At 37.4% G+C, this 26,935-nt stretch overlaps 2 protein-coding genes across 2 annotated transcripts in view; both read right to left on the bottom strand.

Moving 5' to 3' along the window:
- Window positions 1–18,105, bottom strand: part of LOC137008826 (alpha-2,8-sialyltransferase 8F-like) — a 30,123-nt gene extending 12,018 nt beyond the window's left edge. Inside the window, exon 1 of the mRNA XM_067370543.1 lies at window positions 17,527–18,105. Within this exon, the coding sequence (XP_067226644.1) occupies window positions 17,527–17,633 (107 nt within the window). The 5' untranslated portion in view covers window positions 17,634–18,105. The remainder of the gene's footprint in view (window positions 1–17,526) is intronic.
- Window positions 18,106–21,098: 2,993 nt separating this feature from the next.
- Window positions 21,099–26,935, bottom strand: part of LOC137009353 (alpha-2,8-sialyltransferase 8F-like) — a 54,888-nt gene continuing 49,051 nt past the window's right edge. Inside the window, exon 7 of the mRNA XM_067371499.1 lies at window positions 21,099–24,494. Within this exon, the coding sequence (XP_067227600.1) occupies window positions 23,963–24,494 (532 nt within the window). The 3' untranslated portion in view covers window positions 21,099–23,962. The remainder of the gene's footprint in view (window positions 24,495–26,935) is intronic.

The raw sequence follows: 26,935 nt of genomic DNA, 5'->3' as shown, positions 1-26,935 counted from the left end.
TAAATACGGTACGGTGTGCCGTAGGTTGTTTTGCGCATGTGCAGCGCGGGTTGTTCAGTGTGTATGAAACGGTGAGGCCAGAGGCTGAATAAAGTGGTGGAAATAATAAACGTCGTGTTTATTTAGAATAACAATATGGAGATCTTAAAGTGGAAAACATTATAAATTGTGCATACATTCAGTGGTCAAAAACCAAAACTTTGCATACAGCTGATATATTTTTCTTTTTGTAACCAGGTGATGGTTAAGGGGGTTTAAATACATTTAATGTTTGTGAAGTATATATCTGCGGAGAATATAATGAGAGGTTCCTTTAAGAAATGTCAGGTGGCGTCATCGCGCGTCTGTATGAATGTGCGAGCACTTGCGCGATGAGGAAGTCACAGAGTTACACTGCATGTGTGTGCGATTGCTGTTCGAGTGTAATTTGATATCATCCAGGTACAGATCTTTGTGTATAATGCTTTTACGGAAGTGTATAATTGCTGTTTACTGGAAGATTGCCTCGAATGTCGATTTATGTCCATAGGGAGTTGGATGTTAACGCAGGATTGCGTGGATGTGAGTGTGGCTGAGCTACCGCACTGCATATACAGACGAGGCCTGTTCGCATGGAAGAAGTGTTATATTAGTGTGTAACATCAGAAACACAGGAAAAAGTGAGTAATATACACAGTCATTTCAGGTGTATTTAGTGAGTGTTATTGTAGTCTAAATGACTGTGCATTTTTAAGATGTTATGTTTTCTTTATAGAGTGCCACTACCGTATTATTATTGCTGGTGTTTTATTTTTGACATTTTTCTTTATTATTGCACACAAGAAGAGACGACAAATTGTATTTTATATTGTCTTTATTTTGGGGTGAACAATTTGCTGTGTAAGGATATTCTGACATTGTATTTTGGTTTGTTCTGGGTTTTCCACCCCACGTACCTAAACAAAAAGGAATAGAAACTCCTAACAAATTGTAAGGAATAAAATACGTATCTCACTCATATTTGTTGGTCCTGAGTATCATTTTCCTGTGGCCACATTTTAAAGAGGAATATCTGAAGAACAAATAATGTTAAAACTAGAAATGCATCTCGTGTTTTTCTATCATCTAAATTGCATAGAAATACTGCCATAAATAGTCCTTTTCCAAAGTTTGCATGCCTGTAACTCTAAAAGTTTTCAAAATATCTTAATATCCTTCTAGATTCTCATTCTTAATAAACTTTCATTTTGAAATCTTAATTTTCAAGGCTCTATATAGTTCAGTCCCATAGATATGAGGATCTCAAAGCAGCTCCATGTTTAGAATGTTGAATTTTTCCCATTTTCAGTGATCAAAAACCAAATGTGTGTCACTTTGCACACAGAAGATACTTGTTGCATTTAAAGAGGAAAGTCTGAAGAACAAATAAGGTTTAAATGTATTTTTGTTTATCCCTATCAAAAGAATTGCATAAAACACAACTCTCTGAGTACCAAAAATCCACTGAAAATGGTTGAGTTGAGGCACATTAACTTGACCTCAGAAGTGTCTTTATAAGAATATTTGAATCAGTTTTAGGGATATTTGGAAGATGGGATTTTCTTCTGAAGCTACCAAGAGTTCAAATACAGTATCATAACTACATGTTACCACATTGATATCGCTATATCTATGAGATCTAACCATATAGAGTTTAAAAAATGAAGCTTACAGAAGAAAAGTTTCATAAGAACAAGAATCTAAAAAGACATTATGTTTAACACTTCTTGAATTAAAGACGTGAACTTCAGGAAAAAGTTATTTTTTTGTAGTATATGCAGTGAATGGTTCTGTCTAGAACACCCTTATATAGTTTGTGTAGTTGGTATGACCAACTGGTCTATGGCATATTTCACGCTTGTTTCACATTGCAAGCGTGAGCAGCGCGTATTTTTGTCGCCGTGCATGTTAACCAACGGATGCATTCACACAATTAGCAGCAGGAGCGTCGCGTGAGCAGCAGCGGAGCTTTCGGCGCCGAGTCTATTTTTTGCTGCGCTGCTGACGCTCAATTAAAGTGAAAGCACACTTTTGATGGACAAAAATATAATTTCACACAAAAAGTGTTCAAAATGCACAGAATAAGCATGTCTAATGTGTTTAACAAGAATTTGAGTATAACAGAAAAGAAAATTAAGAATTAAAAATAATTATAGAAGATTTACCCATTTAAACTTGTTTTTAATTATTCAGTTTGGGTTAAAGTATGGTTTATTATTTAAAAAAAAAAAGTAAACTAGCCAGAAAATATGATATATAAACATTATTTTAGTTATAACACAGAGATATATGGGCTGCAGCTTACACAAATCAAACCGAGTTTTCTGTCTTGTAAACGTGCACGCGTTAGATGATGTAAAACACAAACCTTAGCTCATTCGTGAGCAGCAATGGATGACACAAGGCTTTTATTGATTTATTTTTATTTATTTACTTACTTACATTTATATGTGAATGTTGTACACCTCCCCATGTTAACAAACTTTCAAGAATATTAAGTTTATAAATGACCAATGACAAAAAACTAATTCATAGCTGTTTTTGTAAAGAAATGCTCACTTTATATGTACCTTTGACCCGCTGCTGTGACGCTGTACAAACACTAGCAGTGTGAAACAGGCGTTAAAGGATTAGTTCACTTTCAAATTAAACATTTCCTGATAATTTACTCACCCCCATGTCATCCAATATGTTCATGTCTTTCTTTCTTCAGTGGAAAAGAAATTAAGGTTTCTGAGGAAAACATTCCAGGATTTTTCTCCATATAGTGGACTTCACTGGGGTTCAACGTCCAAATGTCAGTTTCAGTGCAGCTTCAAAGAGCTCTACATGATTCCAGATGAGAAATAAGAGTCTTATCTAGAGAAACCATCACTCATTTTCTTAAAAAACTAAAAAACTAAAAAAAAAAAAAAAAAAAAAAAAAAACTAAATTGTCATATACAATATGCTAGTGCAAGTTTATAACAGTAAGTTAACACTTGGCAGTGTCTACACTGCTGGAATTCAAATAGACAAGAAGAAGAAGAAGAGAGCTAGTTCAAGATGAGCATTTATGGTTAAAACGTATATAATGTTTTAGAAAATGAGCAATGGTTTCTCTAGATAAGACCCTTATTCCTCATCTGGGATCGCGGTAAACTGTAATTTTGACCTTCAACCGTCTGGAGGCCATTGAAGTCAACTATATGGAGAAAAATCCTGGAATGTTTTCCTCGAAACCCTTAATTTCTTTTCCACTGAAGAAAGAAGGACATGAACATCTTGGATGACATGGAGGAGAGTAAATTATCAGAAATTTTTAATTTGAAAGTGAACTAATCCTTTAAGTTCATTGCATGCTCAGTGTCTTTATGTTTTCTAAAGTTTAACAAAGACCACAACATTTTTGACACTCAGAGAGGTGTTGCATTCAGTTGTCAATTCAGTCTCTTTAGTTTCATTTCCTACTCTTTTGTTTAACACTCTTTTAACATATTGCTTTATCAGATTTATTTACTGGTTTACCCTGCTGAAAATTACAGCATTACTGGTCACTATAGTATAAGGTTTATTTTTCATGCTGAAACCAGCATGTTGTTTTTGGGTTCTGGTATGATCCCAGCACGACCACAACAAAACTTGTGTGTGTGTTACATATCAAGTTTCTTAGTGTGTGTTCTTAGCTAAATAAAAATCAACACAATTATCCAAATCATTTGAAAAAATTATTTAACACTCTACTGCACACATGATGTCACATGAAAAAAAATATTCCACATAATTTTTTGGTTCATTTGGGAACATTTTTTGATAAAAAAAAAAAAGAAAAATTCCCCCCACCCTCCTCTAACCCCAAAATATTTTTTCGCCAACTGGATGGAAACAGCCTGGAGATTGTGCATGTTTGCTTTGTCAATAACAAAACAGCACAAAAACTGGATGGAAACTTGGCCACTGAAGATAAGAGGAACAACAAGAACTGAAAAAAAAAACTACAACCAAGTGGCAACCTCCCCCAGTTTCTCGTGAAGCCAATACGGAAGTGACTTAAACTGCGATTCATCGACTGGCCGCTAGAGACAGGCTCCAAAAGAGAGCAGAATCTCATAGAGTCCCATGTTAAATTGGCCAAGTTTACAGCAGAAAAAAACATGTTTACAGTCTGGTTCAAATTGTGTTTTTGGTCTGTATAGCTAATTTTGCCCTTCATGACAACTCTGATGGGGGTGAATTTTTTTATAACTCAATCATTTAAATTATATTAAGCCTTAAAGTTCTGCATAATTAAGGGCGTGGTCCTTGAGTGACAGGTAGAGTGCGCTGCTGTCTGTGAGCCGTCATGTTACCTCAGCTAATTCCAGCCGCTGAATTTGGCATCTCTGCCGTGTTTGTGCTTTTTTCCTCTCTCTTTTTTAATACAATTATAAAATATGGCTTGCTGCATTAATAGTCGAGACAGATGTGCGTCTGTGTTGATGTGCATGCATGCGAAAGATAAACAGAACACACGTTGTTGGATCGTTGTGGCATTGGCTAAACGTTCCTGAGATTTACTACAATGACATTATCAGGAGGATATAAAACTCCGACAGCACTGCTTGGATATTATAACTAAAACTGCTGCACTATTTTGAAAAATTATACTTTGGACACAAGCTCGCTTGTTTGTGAGATATATACGATCACGCTGCTCAGATTGCATAATTTCTTGAAGAACATTGATGGAGAGCAGATCATTCAGAAGAAATGTGATGCAAACAATGGATAATATATCAATATTTCATGGATTTAACGCTTTTGTGGACAAAAAAGTGCTGTGTTTTGTTTTGCAGTGGACATTTTACCCAAGTGCCACAGATTGGATTCATCTCGCAATGTCTATTTCATTATAAAGGTATGAAGTTCCGTTTGATTTTTTGCTGTTATTTGCACACCCGACACAAATGAATTACTGGTGCTGGAGCATCTATATCTTATAAAAGAAAAAATAAACTAAATAACAACATAGATTGACAGTAAACCTTTAGAACTTTCTAATGATATTGTTACCTTCATTTATATTTTAGATAGTAAGATAGAAAGCTCCTGCTAACACGGTCACGTCGAGCTAGGCGGGCGTGGTTTCAGCAACCAGTCACATGGGCTACTACCACGTCCCGCCTCTTTGCCCATTTTCACTTAACCAGGAGTGACGTGAGGTGACGCGCTGCTAAGATGGCCGCGTTCTCATAAGGTGTGTTCGACATCAGCTGCAGCTGGATGTAACCAATCGGCGAGATTAGCCGCGTGCAGGTGGGGAAGAGCTGAAAACGGAGACGTGAAGTCGGACACATTCTGCTTCCCGTAGTGACGCTCGAGCTGCGTTTGCATCGGTTTGCATACTTTATCACAGCTGAAGTGAAATAAAAGCAATATTTGACTAATACACTGATGTTTCAGAGACCTTTTCATTCAAAACTTTATGTACTGCTAACAGCTTTTTTACAAGAATAAAGTTCAACATAAGCATGTTATTTAAATAATGTAGTGGTTTATTTTGATAAACATGACACAATACAACATCGCGACTACATAAAAGAGCTTTAACTGTTATAAAAACACGGTGGTTTTTGAGCATTAGTGGAGCTGAAGGCGTGACAATAAACACGAAACACACGTGATCGTTGTCATCCGGTGAATCCGGCCAATCATGAAACAGCTGTGTCGTCATCAGGGGCACGTTCAAGCTCACACCGGTTCGCAACGTTTTGCTACGTTTTCCGGGTTGAACGACACGTTTCCTGGAAACGGTGTGCAACGGGTTTGAGATGCGTTTTCTCTTGTTTGGTGGGCGTGTCAGAAATGTCAGCCCAATCAGCGCGCAAGATGTATATAAACCACGCCGTATTAAAGAGACAGCTCGCACACTGGGTATTAATGTAACATAAAAATACTTTACTTATATATTTTGGTGTTGTATTGTGAAGGAACACTTTAATAAACTTTTCTATACTCTGATTATATAATGGTAAATATTACAATATCAAAGCACAACAACAGAGATCAGCATTAACGATAAGCCTATTAAACAATAAAATAATATAGATAATAACACAGTCTGGGAGGTAAGAAGTGGATTATCCTGGGACTTCCGGTTGGAACATCGTCAGAATGGCCGCATAGCGAGAGAGCTCCCGGTAGAACCAGAGAAATTAGATAAATTCCCCCATACAAGTCAAATAAATAATTTCATAAGAAACATAGATAAGGGGGCATGAGCCATACCACTTAGAGCAATCAAAAACCGTCCGAAGACAGGGAGTGAGAAAGACGGGGCGCAGCAACATTAGCAGCTAATAGGTTTAAGCTAGCAAAAAACGTGGAGAAATGGCTGATTTGGAGTTGATTCTGCGAGAACTAAGAGAGTTTCGCCAAGAAAATAAAGAACAATTAGAGACAATAAAAGAAGAAATTGTGAAGGTGAATGCCAGACTGGACGAGGCAGAAGGGCGAATTGAGAAAGCAGAAGAGAGGATCACAGAGAAAAGAGGAAGTTATCACGGCTATGCTAAAGCTGCACACTAAAATGGAGGACAAGCTGCTGGATCTGGAAAGTCGCTCCAGACGCGATAACATAAGAATTTACGGGGTGCCGGAGGAAGCCGAGAAGGATTCAACAACGATGGTTTCGTTTGTGGAAAATTTACTACATGGGGGTCTCGAGTTAACAGAGGACATGCCCGACCTGCAGATTGAAAGAGCTCATCGGTCGGTGGGACCGAAGCCGCCGGTGGAGGCGCCGCCGCGCTCCATCATCATTAAATTTTTGAGTTTCAAAACAAAAGAGACAATACTCCGTAAGGCATGGCAGAAGAAGGGGTTTACCTGGCAAGAAAACCCCATAAACCTGGACCACGACTATCCACCTTTGATACTCAAAAAACGAAGAGAATATTCTGAAATCCGCAAAGTGCTGAAAGAAAAAAAAGTTCCATTCCAGACCCTCTTCCCAGCCAGGCTGCGCGTGAGACACGATGACGGAACCAAAACCTATGATACTATAGAGGAGGCATCAGAGGACCTGCGGAGAAGAGGTTACACTGTGACAATCACCAGACCTCCGGAAACGCTTTTGGAGCAGGTGCAGCGGTTATCATGGACAAGAGTGGACAGACGAGCGAGGAAGGACACACTCAAAGCCGGGCGGGAAGCATGCTACAGGGAGAAGCTTCGAACCTTCAGAAGACCATCACCGGCTCCCTCCGGGACCTAAAGGATTTAACCCAAAGCTCGAGGACGGCGGAATCAGTTGTGAAATCTTTTGAACTGTACTGTAATTAAGGGTGGAATTCCATGATAGGATCGACTGGTTCGTTCGGGACTCACTTTTCACCTTTGAATTCCCCGCCCTTTATTTTTTTTTATTTTTTTATTTTACTATGCGACTGTTGCAGGTAAGGGCCTCTCCCTCCGGATTGAAGAGGGGGATTTTTCCCTTCGAGCCACCTTGGGAGGCTCAAAAGGGTCAGGTTGACAGACCCCTACATAGGAAGTCACACGGACAAATTGAGTTCAGTTTTATGTTTATTACTATGTTAGTTGTTCATTCCCTGCTGGTTCTTGCAGGGAGGGGAAAGCGCACCAGGTTTCTGAGCGGGATGAAGGGGGAATCACATAGATGCAGAATAGGTCTTTAAAGATAGCATCATTTAATATAAATGGAGTACTCAATCCGGTTAAGAGGGGGAAAATCTTATCAAAATTAAAGAAAGATAGAATTCAGATAGCTTTTTTGCAGGAATCACATCTTAACGACTCTGAACATGCCAAATTGAATAAATCAGGATTTAAACAGGTTTACTTTTCTTCCCATGGATCGGGAAAGAGGAGAGGAGTGGCGACTCTGATATCCGGTGCTGTAAATTATGAACACATATCAGAGCATAAGGATAGCGAAGGCAGATTTGTGATGGTTACGGGCAAAATAGAAGGAATTGTGATGAGTCTCCTTAACGTGTATGTTCCTCCGGGCAGTGACTGGTCCTTTTATAAACATATAATTGATCTAATGACAACAAAAAGTCAAGGGATTCTAATATGTGGCGGGGATTTTAATATCCGATTAAATCCGAAAATTGACTCATCAAACGGGAAATCTGGCGCCAAAAACATTAGTAGAAGATTAAATACTTGGTTGTGTGAAGTGGGTATCGTGGACGTGTGGCGAGAGATGAACCCGACGAGCCGAGATTACTCGCACTACTCACCCGCTCATAATGTCTACTCGCGCATAGATTACTTTTTTATGCTTAAAGGAGATCTTTGTAGGGTGGATATTTGTGAAATAAAAGTTAGCACTATTTCAGACCATAGTCCCATTTATATGTCAGTCTACCTGAATAATAAGAAGAAATCCACTCTTTGGAGACTGAATTCAAACATTCTGAATAACCCAGTTACTAAAGCTAAATTGAAAAGCGAAATCCAGTTGTACTTAGATAATAATGATAATGAAGAAGTGACTCCACCTATTCTCTGGGATGCATTAAAAGCGGTGATTAGGGGCAAAATAATAGCCATATCCTCATATGAGAAGAAAATGAAGGGAATAAAACTCCAAAAATTGGAAGAAGATTTAAAGAGACTACAGAAAGAACATGCAAAGTCTCTCAAAGATGACAACAAACATAAGATTAAAAAATTAAAAAAAGAAATAGATGAAATAAACACGCAGGAAATTCAAAAAAAGCTCCTTTTCACAAGACAACAATACTATGAGGTAGGTGGAAAATCAACAGTTAAGAAAACAACAAGCAGATAGAACTATACACAAAATAAGAAACTTTGCAACAAATGAAATAGAAACCAGTCTGGAAAAAATCCAGCAATGCTTCCTAAATTACTATAAAACATTATATTCCCAGCCACAGGAAAACAATGACAATCAAATCGATGCCTTTCTGGCCCAGATTAATCTCCCACAGATCACTGATGAACAAAATGGAAAATTAATATCTAAAATAACAAAAGAAGAAATTCAATTAGCAATCAGGAAAATGAAAGGGGGGAAGTCTCCAGGGACCGACGGTTTTCCCACAGAATGGTACAAAGCAATGCAAGATCAACTAATTCCAACATTATTAAAAACATTCAATTGGGTTTTGGAAAATAAAAATATCCCCCCCTCTTGGAGGGAGGCAATGATCTCGGTCATACCTAAAGAGGGGAAAGACAAATTGGATTGTGGGAACTACCGTCCTGTAAGTCTTTTAAATAATGATTATAAATTATTCACCTCCATATTATCTAAAAGAATAGAACTGATATTACCAGTATTAATACACAAGGACCAGACTGGCTTTGTCAGACAAAGACAGACCCAAGATAACATCAGGAAAACACTGCACGTTATGAGACAAATCACACAACAAAAACTGGAAACACTGATATTAAGTTTAGACGCAGAGAAAGCGTTCGACTCTGTGAGGTGGTCATTTTTATATAAAGTACTTTCAAAATTTGGCTTCCATATGACTATAATTGATACATTTGCAGCTTTATACAATAAACCAACGGCTAGAATCAAAATCAATGGAGATCTAACCAATTCATTTATTCTGGAGAGAGGAACGAGACAAGGGTGTTGTGCGTCGCCGCTCCTCTTTGCCCTGTTTATAGAACCCATGAGTCAACTGATTAGGCAAAGGTCGGATATAAAGGGGGTAACAATGAAATCTGGGGAGCAAAAACTGGCCCTATTTGCTGACGATTTATTGATAAGTATAACACAACCTACTCAGACACTCCCAAAATTGATGAAATTACTAGAAGAATTTGGTTCCATTTCAGGTTATAAAATTAATATTAACAAAACTCAAATATTAAAATTTAACTATGATCCACCAGCCTCGATTAAGACCATGTACAATTGGAAATGGGATGCTGAATCTATTAAATATTTGGGTGTTGTATTACCTAGGGACTTCTCAAGATTGTACGAAATCAATTATGGCCCATTAAATTCAAAGATAAAATCTGATATTCACAGATGGAATGTTATTCCCTTTTTGAGTTTAAGTTCCCGCATAGAATCAATCAGAATGAATATTCTTCCACGGATGCTATACCTTTTTCAATGTCTGCCAACCAAAATACCATCTAAGCAGTTCTTAGAATGGGACAGATTAATAGCAAGGTATTTGTGGCAAGGGAAAAGAGCCAGAATTAAATTTAAGACACTGCAATTAAGAAAAGAGAAGGGTGGATTGGGCCTTCCTTGCCTACAAGAATATTATCATGCAGCCCAACTGAGACCCTTAGTCTGCCTGTGCTCACCAACATACACTGCAACATGGAAAGAAATAGAAAGTACAATGTTAAACGGAATCCCAATAACAGCTTTACTAAGTGACAACAAATTACTAGAAGAACAGGCCATCCCAGATGATTCTATAACAGGCAGCTTTCTGAAGTCCTGGCAGGCATTAGTTAAAATTTGTAGATTAGGAGAAGCATCTAAAATTATGAGATGGTGTGCCTATGATTCAGACTTTGCACCAAACAGAATCGATGGCAGGTTTAAGATATGGATCTTAAAAGGTTTAACTACTTATCATTCATTTATTCACAAAGGGGCATTCCAGAGTTTTGAAACCCTACAGAAAGATTATGGACTGGGAAAAGATGATTTTTTTAGATACCTGCAAGTAAGACAATATTTTAACAAAAATATTAAAGGGGTGTTAGGAACTAGTGAGTCAGGGTTCCTGGAAGTATTTTTATCACTAACTAAACCCAGACCAAGCAACAAAATTATCTCCAAATTATATAATGCTATACAATTATCTAAACAAGAAAATACAGAATACATAAAGAAGAAATGGGAAAAGGAAATAAATGTGAAGATCACACAGGAGAGCTGGGGGAAAATATGCCAGTTACAATGGTTATCAACCGGGTCACACACATGGCGGGAATTCTGCTGGAAAAATATTGCAAGATTTTTTATTACACCCACTCAGAAACGATACCAAGGCAGCGGAGATGCCTGTTGGAGACTTTGTGGATCTAACGGAGCCAATCACTTCCATATTTTTTGGGACTGCCAGATAATAAGATCTTACTGGGAAGAGATCCATAAACACATAAACAATGTATTTAATGTAAACATTCCATTTAAATGTGAAACTGTGTATTTGGGTAATCTAGGGTTGGAAACATGGAACATTAACGATAAAAAACTGCTTGTGATACTATTGGCAGCCAGTAAGAAATCTGTTGCGAGGAAATGGTTAAAAGTAGATCCACCCACCATTGAGGAATGGATTGAAATTGTCTATGAAATTTATGTTATGGAAAAGATATCCTTTTCCCTCAAAGTTGAAAAAGAAAAATTCTATAAGATTTGGACTAAATGGACTGAGTATGTAAAACCAATTAGATCTGATTTCATTTGACTGTATTTGTGCTCTGTGTAGACCTGCCCTCTTTTTATGTGATGTTTTAATTACTTGAAATGGTGCGCATCCCGGTTCTGTTCTGCTTTGTTAAGGTTCCCAACTGAAATAAGTAGTGGTCCGTAAAAGAAAATATCAGAAAGGCAATATGGACAATCTCATCTAAAATATCTGTATTCATCTCCATCTATGTACTTAAATAACTAAAGTTGTAACTAATGTATGTGATGGAAATTTGCCTTTCCTAATAAAAAGATAATTTCAAAAAAAAAAAAAAAGAAGTGGATTATCCTTCACCTGAAATGTTTGTCTTTTCATCCTGAAATGCAAGGCAAGTGTTTTATCACAATAATGAGAAGTTTCCACAAATCCTTTCACTGGATTGGGATGTTCTCTTTTATTCTGAACGGCAAGGGCAGTGACTGTAACATCGAGCATATGTTGCAGTATTAAACACCTATTTATACCGACTTCATCAGGCTCCGAAAATTCTTCAAAAAGAACACAAAGAATGTCCTTCTCAGTTGCTATAGTTGCAACGCTTGCGTCATCACAACAGGGTGTTCAACGCGCCACCGTTTCCGTTTAAAAAACGTTTTGTCGGGGCTGAACGCAGCCCAGCATGCGTGCAGCTCCTCTTGAGAAACTGCTCTGGCCCTGCTTTATAATAAACCTAATTCTCTTTCTATGTGGATTTTATATTCATAAATGAAAATTTTCAAATTGTAAACCTATTTTTCTAGTATTCTTTCAAGAGATAAAACATTACTTCACGGCCTACAAACTCTTTACTGTATTTAATGTAAAATTTTTATTCATTTGTAAGATGCCCTCATTTCTTTTTTTTTGCTATGGTCTTTTACAGCTTTGAATTATGGTATTGTTACTTTTACTATGGTTCTTTTTTTTCTTCTGTATATTCTATTTGTATTATTAGGGGCCAAGCACCGAAGGTGCTTAGGCACCTATTGTTATTGTTAGTTTTCTTATTATTATTATTCTTCCGCTCTTGGAGTCTATGGCAGCCCATAGAACCGTATGGTAAAAAGTTGTGAAATTTGGCACACAGTTAGAGGACAGTCTGAACTGTGTCCATAGCCAATTTGGAAAATTTGAACACAATGAAAATTTTCCCGCCATTTTGAATTTTCCGAAAAACCTACTTTTTCGAACTCCTCCTAGGGCGTTACTCCGATTTTCACAAAAATTGGACCAGATCATCTTCAGACCATGACTACAAAAAGTTATCAAAAGCTTTTTGATAGATCCATCCGTCCTCGAATAGGGCACAAATGAATTCGACCGAAAGCTCGCAAAATCACACTTAAGGCTATATCTCCAAAATGATTTATCATATTTTGACCAAACTTCATACATGTCATCACAAGCATGACTTAAGCCAACATGCAGTGTTTCAGTGCAGTGCCACCTACTGGTCCGGAGATACGAAAAATGGCTATTTTGGCTATTAACTTCTGAATGGTTTGTCCAGAAATCATAAATGTGGTCACGTCAGATTCAGGGTATCATGCCGAGTCGAATGATAACCATTATTACCATATCAGCCATTTTGGCAGTCGGCCATTTTGAATTTTGTGCTTAAAATGCTGTATTTTATGAACGCATTCAAGTATAGTTACGAAACTCGGTATGGGTCATCAGAACAATGCCGTGAAGGAGCCTGAGAGGTTTCGGACCAGCGCCACCTAGTGGTAAAATCAAATATTCAAATGCTTATCACTTTGACTGTGGTCGACTTGTTTTCAAAAGAGTCATGTCCTTAGACTCCTGAATCCCTGCTGAGTCCAACGATACCAAACATGTTAGGTTTCGAATTATGGTTTGTCCGCCATGTTGAATTTTGCGAAAAGCCTACTTTTTTGAACTCGTCCTAGACGCTTCATTTGATTGTCATGAAAATCAAACCAGATCATCTTCAGTCCATTCTGGAAAAAAGTTATCAAAAGCTTTTCGGTAAATCAAACCATTCTCAAATAACACGCAAATTAATTTAACGTAGAGCACCCAATTTGGACTCATGGCTGTATCTCTGCAATGCTTTATCATATTCAGACCAAAGTTCATACATATCATCCCAAGCAAGACCAGAGCCTACATGCTGAGTTTTGGCGCAGCGACACCTACTGGTTTGGATATACAAAAAAATGGTTATTTTTGCTTGCAGCTTCAGATAGGTTTGTCCAAAAATCATAACTTTGGTCTTGTTAGATTAGGGGCATCATGCCGAGTCGAATGATAACCATTATTACCATATCAGCCATTTTGGTCGTCGGCCATTTTTAATTTTGTGCTAAAATGCTGTATTTTACGAACACATTAGCATATCATCACAAAACTCGATATGGGTCATCAGTACGATGCCCTGAACGAGCCTGAGAAGTTTCGCACCAGCGCCACCTAGTGGTAAAATCAAATATTCAAATGCTTATCACTATGAGTGTGGTCGACTTATTTTCAAAATAGTCATGATCTTAGACTCCTGAATCCCTGCTGAGTCCAACGATACCAAACTTGCTAGGTTTTGACATATGGTCTGTCCACCATGTTGAATTTTGCGAAAAACCTGCTTTTTCGAACTTGTCCTAGATGCTTCATTTGATTGTCATGAAAATCAGATCAGATCATCCTCATTCCATTCTGGCAAAAAGTTATCAAAAGCTTTTCGGTAAATCAAACCATTCTCAAATAACACGCAAATTAATTTAACGTAGAGCACCCAATTTGGACTCATGGCTGTATCTCTGCAATGCTTTATCATATTCAGACGAAACCTCATACATATCATCCCAAGCAAGACCAGAGCCTACATGCTGAGTTTTGCCATAACGCCACCTACTGGTCTGGAGATACAAAAAAGCCAATATAGCCATTATTTTTGCGTATAGCTTCAGATAGGTTTGTCCAAAAATGATAAAGTTGGTCTTTTTCAATTCGGGGCATCATGCCGAGTCGAATGATATCCAATTTTCCCATGTCGGCCATTTTGGCCATTGGACATTTTAAATTTTGTTTTAAAATGCTGTATTTTGAGAATGCATTAGTGTATTGTTGCGAAACTCTGTATGGGTCATCAGCACAATGCCCTGAAAGAGTCCAAACCAGCGCCACCTACTGTATTTTTTTCATATGCTTATAACTTTTGATCTGGTTGACTTATTTTTTCGGGAGTCATATCCTTAGTGAGTGTCATTGTCACCTCACTCTGACCAAACCACATTCATTTGGTCACAGCGCCACCTATTGGTCGAAAGTGATAAACCAGTAAATCTTTATTACTGACTGTATATATCATTTTCCAACTCTTTTGCCTTAAATGATCGTAATAGGTCTTTAATTGCTCACTGTTGCAGTTGGCCTAATGCTCCCAGCCATGTTGGCTGGCTTGTTGTCCCTTTTTTGCTTGGCCCCGTAATTGCTGCTTACAGCTATATTTAGGGGCCAAGCACCGAAGGTGCGGAGGCACCTATTGTTATTGTTGGCGTTCTTTTTTTTTTTTTTTCTTCTTCTTCTTCTTCTTCTTCTTCTTCTTCTTCTTCTTCTTCTTCTTCTTCTTCTTCTTCTTCTTCTTCTTCTTCTTCTTCTTCTTCTTCTTCTTCCACTCTTGAAGTCTATGGTAACCCATAGAACCGCTTGCGGGAAAGTTGTGAAATTTGGCACACAGTTAGAGGACAGTCTGACCTTTGTCCACAGCAAATTTGGAGTCTCTAACTCAATCCCTCTAGCGCCACCAGCTGTCCAAAGTTGCACTTATGTTTATGTTAATAACTTTTGAACCATAAGGGCTAGAAACACAATTCTTTTTTCCTCTTATTCCTTGGCTCAAGACGAATCGAACGCACGTCATTTTCCGTCATGAAAATTTTTCCGCCATTTTGAATTTTCTGAAAAACGTACTTTTTCGAACTCCTCCTAGGCCGTTACTCCGATTTTCACGAAAATTGAACCAGATCATCGTCAGACCATGCCAACAAAAAGTTATGGAATTCAAGTTGATTCCTCAAACCGTTTTCGAAAAACACGCGAACGAATTGTACGTAGTGCTTGCTAAAATAGACATAAGGCTGTATCTCCGCAACGCTTTATCGTATTCAGACCAAACTTGGTACCTGTCATCACAAGCATGACCTGAGGCATTATACAGTTTTTCGGCGCAGCGCCACCTACTGGTGCGGAGATATGAAAAATGTATGTTTTTGCTTATAACTTCTGATGGGTTTGGCCAAAAATCATGAATTTGGTCTCGTTGGATTCGGGGCATCATGCCGAGTCGAATGATATCCAATTTTGTATTTTACGAACACATTAGCGTATCGTTATGAAACTCGGTATGGGTCATCAGCACAACGCCCTGAAGGAGCATAAGAAGTTTCGGACCAACGCCACCTTGTGGTCAAAAGGTATAACAAAATTTACAAAAATGCTAATAAGTTTTGACTATGTTAACCGATTGTAATGAAACTGGTCTCAGTAGATTTTGTGGGTCATGCTGAGAAAATAGATATCAAATTTGCCATAGTTAGCTGAACTTCCTGTCCGCTATATTGTTTTTCTTTAAAAACCTACTTTTTCGAACTCCTCCTAGAGTTTTGCTCCGATTTTCACCAAAATCGAACCGTATCATCTTCAGACCATGTCGACAAAAAGTTATGGATTTCAAGTCGATAAGTCAAAACATTTTCGTATACCAGAGCAACGAATTTGAGGCATGATGCAAAAACGACTTGAAGCTGTATCTCTGCAATGCTTTATCATATTCAGACCAAACTTGGTACGTGTAATCACAATCATGACCTGAGGCATCATACAGTGTTTCGGCGCAGCGCCACCTACTGGAGTGGAGATATGAAAAATTGTTTTTTTTGCTTATAACTTCTGATGGGTTTGACCAAAATTCATAAATTTGATATGGGTCATCAGGACAATGCCCTGAAGGAGCCTGAGAAGTTCCAGACCAGCGCCACCTTGTGGTCAAAAGTTATAACAAAATTGACAAAAATGCTAATAACTTTTTTTTCTAATTACTCACTGCTGCTGTTGCTCTGATGCTCCCAGCTATGTTGGCTGGCTTCTTGTGCCGTTTTTGTGCTTGGCCCCGTAATTGCTGCTTGCAGCTATATTTCTTAATTGTTGTTGTTACATTTTGAGTTGTTTGTTCCATAGTGTAAACTAAGTGTTCAAATAAAGCATCCAAAAAAAAAAAAACTTTTTCTTTAAGACTAATTCTTTAAAGCCATACGTCACAGTCACATGACTTCAGCGCTGTCTCAAGTCGGACAACATTTCTTGCTGGAATGCACTGCTTCAAGTCAGCCACCGATCGCTCTTTGCGGCGCTGCATCAAGTCGAACAAGCCTAGTGCTTCAAAACTGCTGTTCAGAACTCTCAGTCACATTGTTTACATTAGTGTTCTATTTTATAACTTAACCCGTTATTGTGCTGTTATTTGACTTTTTTCTTTAATCGAAATTTCAGATGACACTGATTAATAATATAATCATAATTAAAATGTTAAATCATATATTGTTTTTCCTTTAAATCACTGTGTTAAATAGAAGCAATTCTTGTCTCAAAGCAGGCAGGCAGCTGGCCTACTTGCAATCAAACCCCACGAGACCATGCTGGGGAATGCCAAAAGTGTGTTGAAAAGGAAGACAGTCAGTAATGAACGTCTGTGTGAACTTCCAGTCAATGCATTTGCATAAGTTTTTCAAAATACAGTTTAAAAGCAGCTTAGAAAGTTATACTGCTTTAACAGCACAGAAAGTCACTTCATAAAGATTTAAATTTCCAGTGAGCTGACTTTATACATCCACAAACAAATAAATAAAAACAGGAAATGTGCTTAGTAAGTGAAAACAAGCATTTGTGCACTCATGCGATTCTGGTCACAATTTCCCGTGATGATTGGTATTAGACTACATAGAGTAAAGGAAAATAGAAACATACTCCATTCATTAAATTATTCTTTCACAAGAGAAAGCCATCACAGTCACAGCAAGAGCCAGATATGAGGATGCCTTCAGTTGATCTAAACCGAGATAAAGGTGAAGGATTGAGTGTATGTGCTCACCTGGACGAGTGTGTGTTGGATATGTAGTAGAATATCACACGCACACACTGAGAGATGATCAAAACCATCAGCAGCATGAAGATCCATCGGAGAAACACCAATGCCATTAGAAGCACAAGTGCTGGAGCCTGTGTGTGTGTGTGTGTGCTGACTGTGATGGAGAGGTTAAAAATGACACACACATACAGCTCTCTGTAACTCTGCCCCTCTCACCATAAAAAAACTAACTTCCTTACTACTAATAAATTGGTGTAATCGACTTCAGCTGCGACTGGATTTATGGATCAGTACAATTTGTTGAAAAGTTGAAAACGGAAAAGTCTGACACTATATGCTTTCCATAGTGACACTTGTGCCGTGTTTACATACCTTATCTGAGATTAAGCTAAATAATGGAAAACCACCTTCTGTGTGAATGGCCATTAAAGGGATAGTTCACCCTAAAATTAAAAATCATCAACTGCTCACTCATGTTGTTCTAATGCAGTATGCCCTTCTTTCTTTATCAGACCACAAAAGCAGAAAATAAACGTGTACAGAAGACCAATAACCAAGACCAGGAGTTTTGGTAAAGGTGAATGTGTTGAGCTATATAACAATAATTAGTTTTCTGTCTATAAATATATGAAATCAGTTGTTCCCTTGTCTATTAAAACATGTAAATATTAAAGCATCTTTGGTGTTTCCATGGTTTCTACTAAATCAAACCGGAAACCGAGGGTAACGCGGGTATGACGCCACTGACAGGCGACTCCTCGCACGTCCCGGAGCCTTGGTTAAAATTGCAATTTTCTCACGATTTACAAATAGTTGCAAACATTTGGGATATTGTAAGTACTCAGGTGAGCAAAATATATAACACTGGCCCAGTAAAGGGGCATACATTTCATCTGACAGTAGGGGGGACAATAAACATAAAATTTCTTAAGAGCAAATTTTGAAGGGGACACAAATAACACAGCCAAAATTTTACTTATAAAGAGCGTCAATATATATATATATAATATTATATATATATATATATATATATATATATATATATAGATTTTTTTTTTTTTTTTTTTTTTGAAGTTGTTTACAACCAAGTCACCAAAATACGATGAATACCAAAGTCCCTTTTAGTCTTTGTGAATACACACTGAGCATAACCGAACACACAACAGAAAATCTATTAGCCTTATTACAGTTCACATATTCTTATCACAATGTTAATTGTTGTTGGTGTGGGTGACTTATCTTATAATATCCAACAAGCTATGGTAAACAAGCTAGGTAAGTTAACATTATAATCGCTAAAATAGCGGACTCACGGGAAAATAAAATCATCAGTTATCATATTTTTTGTTGTTGTTATGACTAATTACTCAGCACCGTCAGCATTAAAGGGAAAATAATCACTTCATCCGATGTTTTTGAATAAAATAGCCTTGAGAGCCGACTTACTCGAACTCATCTGTCTGTAGAACTGTTCTCTCCCGCCGGCGCCGCCGGACTTCTACAGAATCTACACACAAGCGTGTGTGACGTGCGCGGTGGACCAAACCACTGTGAGGCAAGGGAGGGGTGACTCAAAATGTTTCTAAACTTAAAACGCCCGTTTGCGTTTGTATTGTTTCACTATTTACATAATTATTTTAAGTTTATATAATTTATGTACAATACTTAGCGTGGTTATTAATTATATATATTTTTGGGGGGGACAGCACTCAGATGGGGGGGTCCTGACCCCCCTGTCCCCCCCGCGATTTACGCCCCTGTGTTTTTGGATATTTTACTGCAAAATTCGTACATATTGCACCTTTAAGGGACAATATTTGACCTCTTAAACTGATTTTTCAGAGCATTTTTTACCTTTATAAAATAAATAATGCTTTAAATAAAAAAACTAAATTAAGTAAATATAACGATGATAAAAACGAAGTGATACTTTTAAATATTACATTGAAACCGCCAGTAGGTGGCAATAAGTCACTGTTTTTATGAGTGAATCATTAAAGCAAACTGTAGTTATGAATAAATCATTGAATCATTGACGATTCGTTCAAAGCCGCAAATTCGTTCACGAAACAGTTCTGCTGTGGATTTCGCTGCAAAATAGAGCAAAAATACTGACAATATACTGTTTAAACTGTACATCAGTTAATATTACCCTTTTGTTTGTTGAAGTGAGGGAGGTCTATGGGCGGGTAAATGTACGTGTTGTTTTTCTTTTTCTTTCTTTCTTTCTTTTTTTTTTTTTTTTTTTTTTTTTAGAGCTTTCGATCTAATGGACAAAATAAGCTTGCCACAGAGAGAGGGGCCCAAATGTGATTCAGTATTTTCCAGCTCGCATCTCACTCCTCTACAGGGAAATGCTTTCGAGTGGACGTCATGCAAAGAACAGGCGTGTCCGCGGCTCTCTTCCAGGGTATTTTCCAGCCACAACATTAAAGGGATAGTTCACCCAAAATGAAAATTATTCAACATGACTCTCTTCTTTCAGACGAACACAATCGGAGATATATTTAAAAATTATCCCTAGTCCTCCAAGGTTTATAATAACTAGCTTCCGGCGGACGACCGCACGCAGAATGAGGAGGATGGAGCAAAACTAATCACCAGTCACGGATTAGAAGTCTAAAACAAGAAAATTTAAAGAGAAATTTCGGAGGATTTCGATATAAGAGAAGAGGAGGTTAAATTTCTTGCACATCCCTGTTTGTTTAAACCGCGAGAATCATATATCACGTCAGATGATCATTTGGCGTGCTATTTTTCTTACAAAAACGTATCGCTCACTAAGGATTTTTAAATATATCTCGGATTGTGTTCGTCTTAAAGAAGATAGTCATATACACCTATAGGACGGCTTGAGGGTGAGTAAATTATGGGATAATTTTCATTTTTGGGTGAACTATCTCTTTAAATTGGCCTCGAGACAGCGGAGTCAACATCGATGCATTTAATGATTTTTATGTGGCAGCAATAGTCACTGGCATGTTCAATCTCTCCCTAAATCCCAATGTGCATACTATCCACCCTATCCGCCCTAAATAGTATTGAATATTACTAATGTCACATACTATTTAGGATGGATAGAATGCACATTGAGACGCAGGCGAACCGCAGAGAAAACGCTCCCAGAGAGGGTGTAACATCTGACGCGCGTCTTTGTGCATGCAAGTGTCGTCAAGAGTCTCATCTGGAAACGCTCCAGGCCTCCAAATTAGTGTATGACTTATTGGAGAATGCGGGAATGTGTTTGGATGGCGACCGACCTCACCAGAGGATTCTTACAAATATGATTTTGTAAACGTTTAAATCATTTTCCATTAAAGTTTCATTTTAATTACTTTAAAAATGTAATGTGGTGTAGGCTAACCAAGTAAATGAATAACATATTACCCATACTCATTGAATTCATGTGAGTTTACACATCTTAACTCGAAAACATGCACGCCTAAACGATGATGAAAGAAAAAAGAAAGCGATCATCAGACATTAAACAGCATGTAAATGTCCTTTTTTTATGTGTTGATGGACTCGATCTACTCCATCTGTGTTTTGATCATCGTTCTGAATCCCATCCGGACGAAGTCACCACAATAAAAACGCGATTTTCTCAGGATTTTCTTCAAAATGTTGCTTTTTTAAATTAAACTTACCCACATCTAAGTCTTGATAAAATATGCTGTTGTTTAAAAGCAGAGGCTCTGTTCTTTATTTTCATATTTTGCATGTTCAGATATACAACACAATATTCTGGAGTTCATGAAAGTTTTGTGAAAATGATCAGAAATGCTGCCGCTGGCTGGCAACTATTAAAAAAAACGCTGTCGGGGAAAGAGTTAATGTGCTGTTTTACTGTTTATCTTGGAATTAAAATGGTGGTGGTAATGTTTTAATTCAATTTGTTCTGAAACTGTAATTCACACTGTAATTCATTGCATTTTCAATGGGAGATCAAGCTGGGTTCATTGCATTGTGGGATACATTTTCTCAAGCAGTGTCCTCAGGTTGTATAGATTTCTGCATATACAAACATGTTCATAACATAAATACTACAGTAATAGTAAAAGGCTGTGCTTTTCCAACTTCTTTTTAAGCACAATATAATCAATGTTTGGAGAGATTGCGCCATCTTGTGTTGGAGTTGGAGAGGAATTATTACAGGCGCCGCATTTAAAGGGAAACTTTCTCCGCAAAATGACCATTCTGTCATCATTCACTCGCTTTCATGTCAGTCCAAAGACTTTCTTTCTTCTGTGAAACACAAAGAAATATTTTTAAAATGTCTTGGTGGTTTTTTACAGGTTTGGAACAAAATTAAGATGAAAATTATTGATGACAGAATTTACAATTTTGGGTGAACTATCCCTTTAAGAGCGCGTAAACAAGAAATGTTTCTTGATCATCAAATCATCATATTAGAATGATTTCTGAAGGATCATGTGACACTGAAGACTGGAGTAATGATGCTGAAAATTCAGCTTTGATCACAGGAATAAATTAAACTTTACTATATATTCACATAGAAAACAGATATTTTACATTGTAATAATATTTAACTATTTTTACAGTATTTTTGATCAAATACATACAGCCTTGATGAGCAGAAGAGACTCTTTCAGAAACATTAACAAATCGTACTGACCCCAAACTTTTTTAATTGTGCTGTATATTTCTATCACTGTTGTATTTTTAAACCAGCATTATACACAACTAATGAATCCATGTCAATGTCTAATGAATGTGACTCACCAGAGCAGAAAGGTGCTTTACAAAGAAAATGTATTATTATATATTTGTCATACCATGGCACAGTATTCAAATCATATCGCATGGTAATATGATTTAAAACTACGTTTGAAGAAATTAATATTAAGCTGCTATATAGTACACAGGACTGTCATTACATTATATAGCTACCATAAGACTGTTATATACACACGCAGTAATAGCAACTGCAGCGTCAGAAAAGGCCTACATATTAACAAAATTAATGATGAATGCTTACAAATGACAGTCCTGTGATAATGCTATTTTGTTGCAATGTAGATTTTTAAAATTAGAAGAATATCCGTGGCTGCTGGAGATGCCACCTGAAATGCCGCTATGAGATGCCGCAATTTCAGCTTTGTACAGCATAGTCTATCAGAAATTAATTTCTGTATAAATATCAGTTTATATTCATGTGCATTTCAAAGCAATGGATAATTTTATTTTATTAAAGCATGTGATTTACTTTCTCTTATGTAGTGGAGCATCAGAACGTTATTAACAAAATTTGTGATAAATGCTTACAAATGTCTTCTGGTAGTATATTATGTTATTTTGATTAAATGTAGTTTTTAAAATAAAATAAAAAAACAACTTCGAATTATAATGGCCAGCGGCAGGTGCTGCCGAATAAAGTCCCTGGCTGCTCTAGATGCCGATGCCGCGGCCGCTGGAGATGCCGCCGGAAGTGCCGCTGCCGCATTTTGCGCCAACCCTCTCTCGGATTACTTGAGAGCACACAAGGTACACGATTAAGGGCCTTAGTTTAAGGTTTGAAAAGGCCTTTTGACTCGAATTTTGAAGTCCAAGATACGTTTGGATGGTTTATCTGCATTTGTTGTTTAAGGGACCATGCCTGTTTGGGCTTTCTTTGTTGATCTTCAAAACTAAGTCTGTTGTACATTATTTACTGGCGGTTGCTAGTTGTTTATGAATATATATTTTTTCTTGTATTTCACTTAATGCTAAGAGAGAACACTAAGAGAAAATCAATATTTTTGTTTTGTAAGGGAGAAAAAGCACATTTTATTTTTTTTGCAAGAAACCCATTCAAAACCGGAGGATGAAAAAAAATGGATAAACCAATTGGGGAGACAAAATTATATTTGATCATGGGTGTTTTGTAATTCACCTGGGAAAGTAGTGACATCTAGATTTAGCAATAACGGTCACTGGCTAATTTGTGTTCTGAATATGGATGATTTCTTCTTTATTCTGATCAATATTTATGGTTTTAATAGTGTACTTTAAAACAAACAATTGGCTTCAGAAATTTCAAATGTCATTGTAAACCTTAAACTCTTTTATCCAACTGCCATCATAATAACGGGGGTGACTTTAATATGGTTAACAATGAATGGCTTGATAGACATCTTTCCAGAGGTCATCTCAGCTCCTGTAACCCTGTTTTAACTGACTTTTGCCGCACTCATTATTTATTGGATCCCTGGCGCTTCAAATATCCTAACATTAAGCAATATTCCTGGTTTAAACCAAACGACACAGCTAAATCGAGAATAGATTTTTGGTTAATTTCAGTTTCTGTTGTAAACTTTATCACCGATATAGCCAATATAGCCCCATTAGATGTTCTTGGCATTCTCTCATGCACTTATTCTGTAATTTGTAATGCAACAGTGTGTTAATAATGCCATGTTGTTTGTACATTACTAATTGGTTAATAAAAAAAATAAAAATAAAATAAAATAAAATAAAAAAAATACTCAGTGTTCATCTTGTCATGGTGTGAGGAGCAGGGCTGCAGGTGTAGTGTCAGCGCCCCCTGGCTGTGGAGCTGCAGCAGCCGCACAAACTCCTCCGGCATCTTGTGCGCGAAGGGGTGCGGCTTCAGCTGGTCGTAATAATGGTACGGAACCGGACGATCCTGCAGGTCGCTGTCGAACGGCCAGAATCCGTAAACATGCACGTGCTCACACAGTTCCAGCGCCGTGCTGATTAACATAAACCCCGTGGAGAGCCGCGCCTCCTGCAGGCCACGCCCCTTCCAGAAGCGGTCCAGCATCCGCAGGTAGGAGGGGCTGAAGAACACCACCGGCTGCTGAGGTCTGATTGGCTGGAGGACTTTGAGCGTTGTGATTGACACAGACGTGCAGACTGTGTAGGCAAAGGCGGGAATAATAACGGTGGCGTTTCCGTACACACTGACCTTCTCCAACAACGGATCCGGATTCTTCTCCAGGTTTTTGTATCTACAGACACACAGATTTTAAGAAACACTTTTAAAGAGTTAGTTCACCCAAAAATGAAAATGTAATTAATTACTCACCCTCATGTCTTTTCACACCCATAAGACCTTCATTCATCTTTGGAACACAAATTAAGTTATTTCTTCTGAACCAATGATTTGAAACAAAAGATTTGTTATTCTCCGAAGCAGTGTTTTAAAATCAGCCGTCACTAGATATTGTACAAATGAAAAGTTTATTTAGAATAATTCACAAACGGATAAATGTCACTCAGTTTATTTTTCGATTCTACAAGTTCGGGTTGTTGCGTCCGAGTCTGATTTTTAACAAACATAAAAAACGACTCATTTTTCTGATTTTCCATGTCAGACAGTGGCAACGCGCTGAGGGACGGCAAATAGGCCTACAGCTTTCAGACACGACATTCTCCTCTTCTTTATAGCTCTTTTGAGGCAGTTTCTATCACGTTATTTTAATAACTATTGCCAAGACAGTATTGTCGCGGAGCCACTATGGTGGCGGAAAAAATATGGGATGGGAGGAAAAAATAATTTTCACAATTTTGCATTCCCCGAGAATTGTCTCCAGACAAACACTTCCTGTTTAAAGTCCCAATGGCAGTGTCCGACAGCTCTGTACCGTCACAATGGAGTGGTTCATAGAGTACATACTTTTAAACAGTGGCGGAGCCAGGATTTTTTCATCGGGGCCAGCAAGCAACCAGTCTGGGGTGGCACAGAAATCTTTATTATTTCAACATAAAATTGAGTCTGAATATAATGTACTGGACTGTGGTTACAACACAACTGAATACAGTTTATTTGTACTTAATTGTAATTTAGATCATGGAATGCTGAGTGAATTTTACCTTTTTTTTTTTTTTTTTAAATCATTCCTCACTTTCAGGCATATTAATAAAGGGACTCACACTATAGCTAAAATTCAACTTGTTCAGTCAGTTCTGGTTCTCAAACCCCCCCAATGGCTTGTTCTCCATTGTTGCATCTCCATGGATGAGACAGATAACTACATACTGTAGATTATTCAACCTTCATTGAATTTTATGTATAATCAATGAACTTCAACAATTCTGAGTTTGTCTGTTTCAAAAACTATCCAAAAAAGTAAACACTTAAATGTTTAACTTTCTATATTGTCAAAATAAATAATTGCAACAGTTCTATAATACCTAAATTAAACTCAGTACAATGTGTTCCCTTTTGCCATATTGCTGATGCGGAAGTCAACAACACATAAATGCCAGAATGTAAAATTAATATTTTACGCATTTAAATGTGATACATTTTTGTTTGTTTGCAAAATTAGCATCTTCTAGTTCAAATGCACAGTTCTCACTTTTATTTATGCATTAAAAAATTACATATCATTTTGTGCCATATCTCACATAGCAGAATATTAGAATATTTCATGTGACGCATAGGCCTATATATATATATATATATATATATATATATATATATATATATATATATATATATATATATATATATATATATATATATGTATATATATATATATCAAATAGGCCAACATGAATGCATGCAGTTTTAACGCAGATTTAATCGCTTTTTTTTTTGTTATTTCATTTGCGCGTGATTGAAAAGTGACGTAAAAAAGTGACACTGAAGTAAGCAATAGCCTATATAATGTTCGCCGTTCACTGTTGTTCTGCTGAAGCTCATTCGGCACCTGTATCATTTCCGCGCGCGTTTTTTTTTTTTTTTTTTTTTGGCCTTAAAGAGACGGTTCTGCGTTTCAATAAACGCAATTCTTGTCACCAAAAAAGTAGACAGAAACGGCAGTTGTGAGCGGGGTGGCCAAAGGGGTGGCCAAGCTTAGGACAAGTGCCAAGGCCGCCCCTGCTTTTAAATGAACCAATTCAAATGGAAAACAAATATTCTCATATAGGCGCATCTACTGTTGCGGCGGAGCAACCCTAGTACTGCGTATCTATAGAACGAGTTTATGTTTGTATTTGGCGTGCTATTTATACGCTGAAATTATTTTTGCGTGCATATGGGTATGATTAGTGGTTTGGTGTAGGGGGTATTGTAGGTCTATGTTGGCTACGTCAAAACTGCGTATCATATGCATGCCGAAAACCGAGTATCATATGCACGCGTAAAGTTAACCTAAATCCCGTTAGCCAATTTACTACACATAACGATGCGCAATAGATGTTCTTAAAAATACAAACCATTATTTTATTATATTTCAGCATAAACATACATCGCTAGACAGGTAATGAAGATAATGATTATGTAACAAGCAAAGAATCTATCATAACGTACTTTAAATAACATTACAAGTAATGTCAGAGAGCTATCAGATCTGCTGTTATAAATACCATTATTGATGTTGTACAATGAGGACGTTGTCACGTTGCCGGAATAGAGTCATAAGTGTCCCAATGTGTAGTGAAC

The sequence above is a fragment of the Chanodichthys erythropterus genome, chromosome 20 (assembly GCF_024489055.1).
Source record: "Chanodichthys erythropterus isolate Z2021 chromosome 20, ASM2448905v1, whole genome shotgun sequence".
NCBI lineage: Eukaryota > Metazoa > Chordata > Actinopteri > Cypriniformes > Xenocyprididae > Chanodichthys > Chanodichthys erythropterus.
This window is presented reverse-complemented; position numbering and strand designations above follow the sequence as displayed.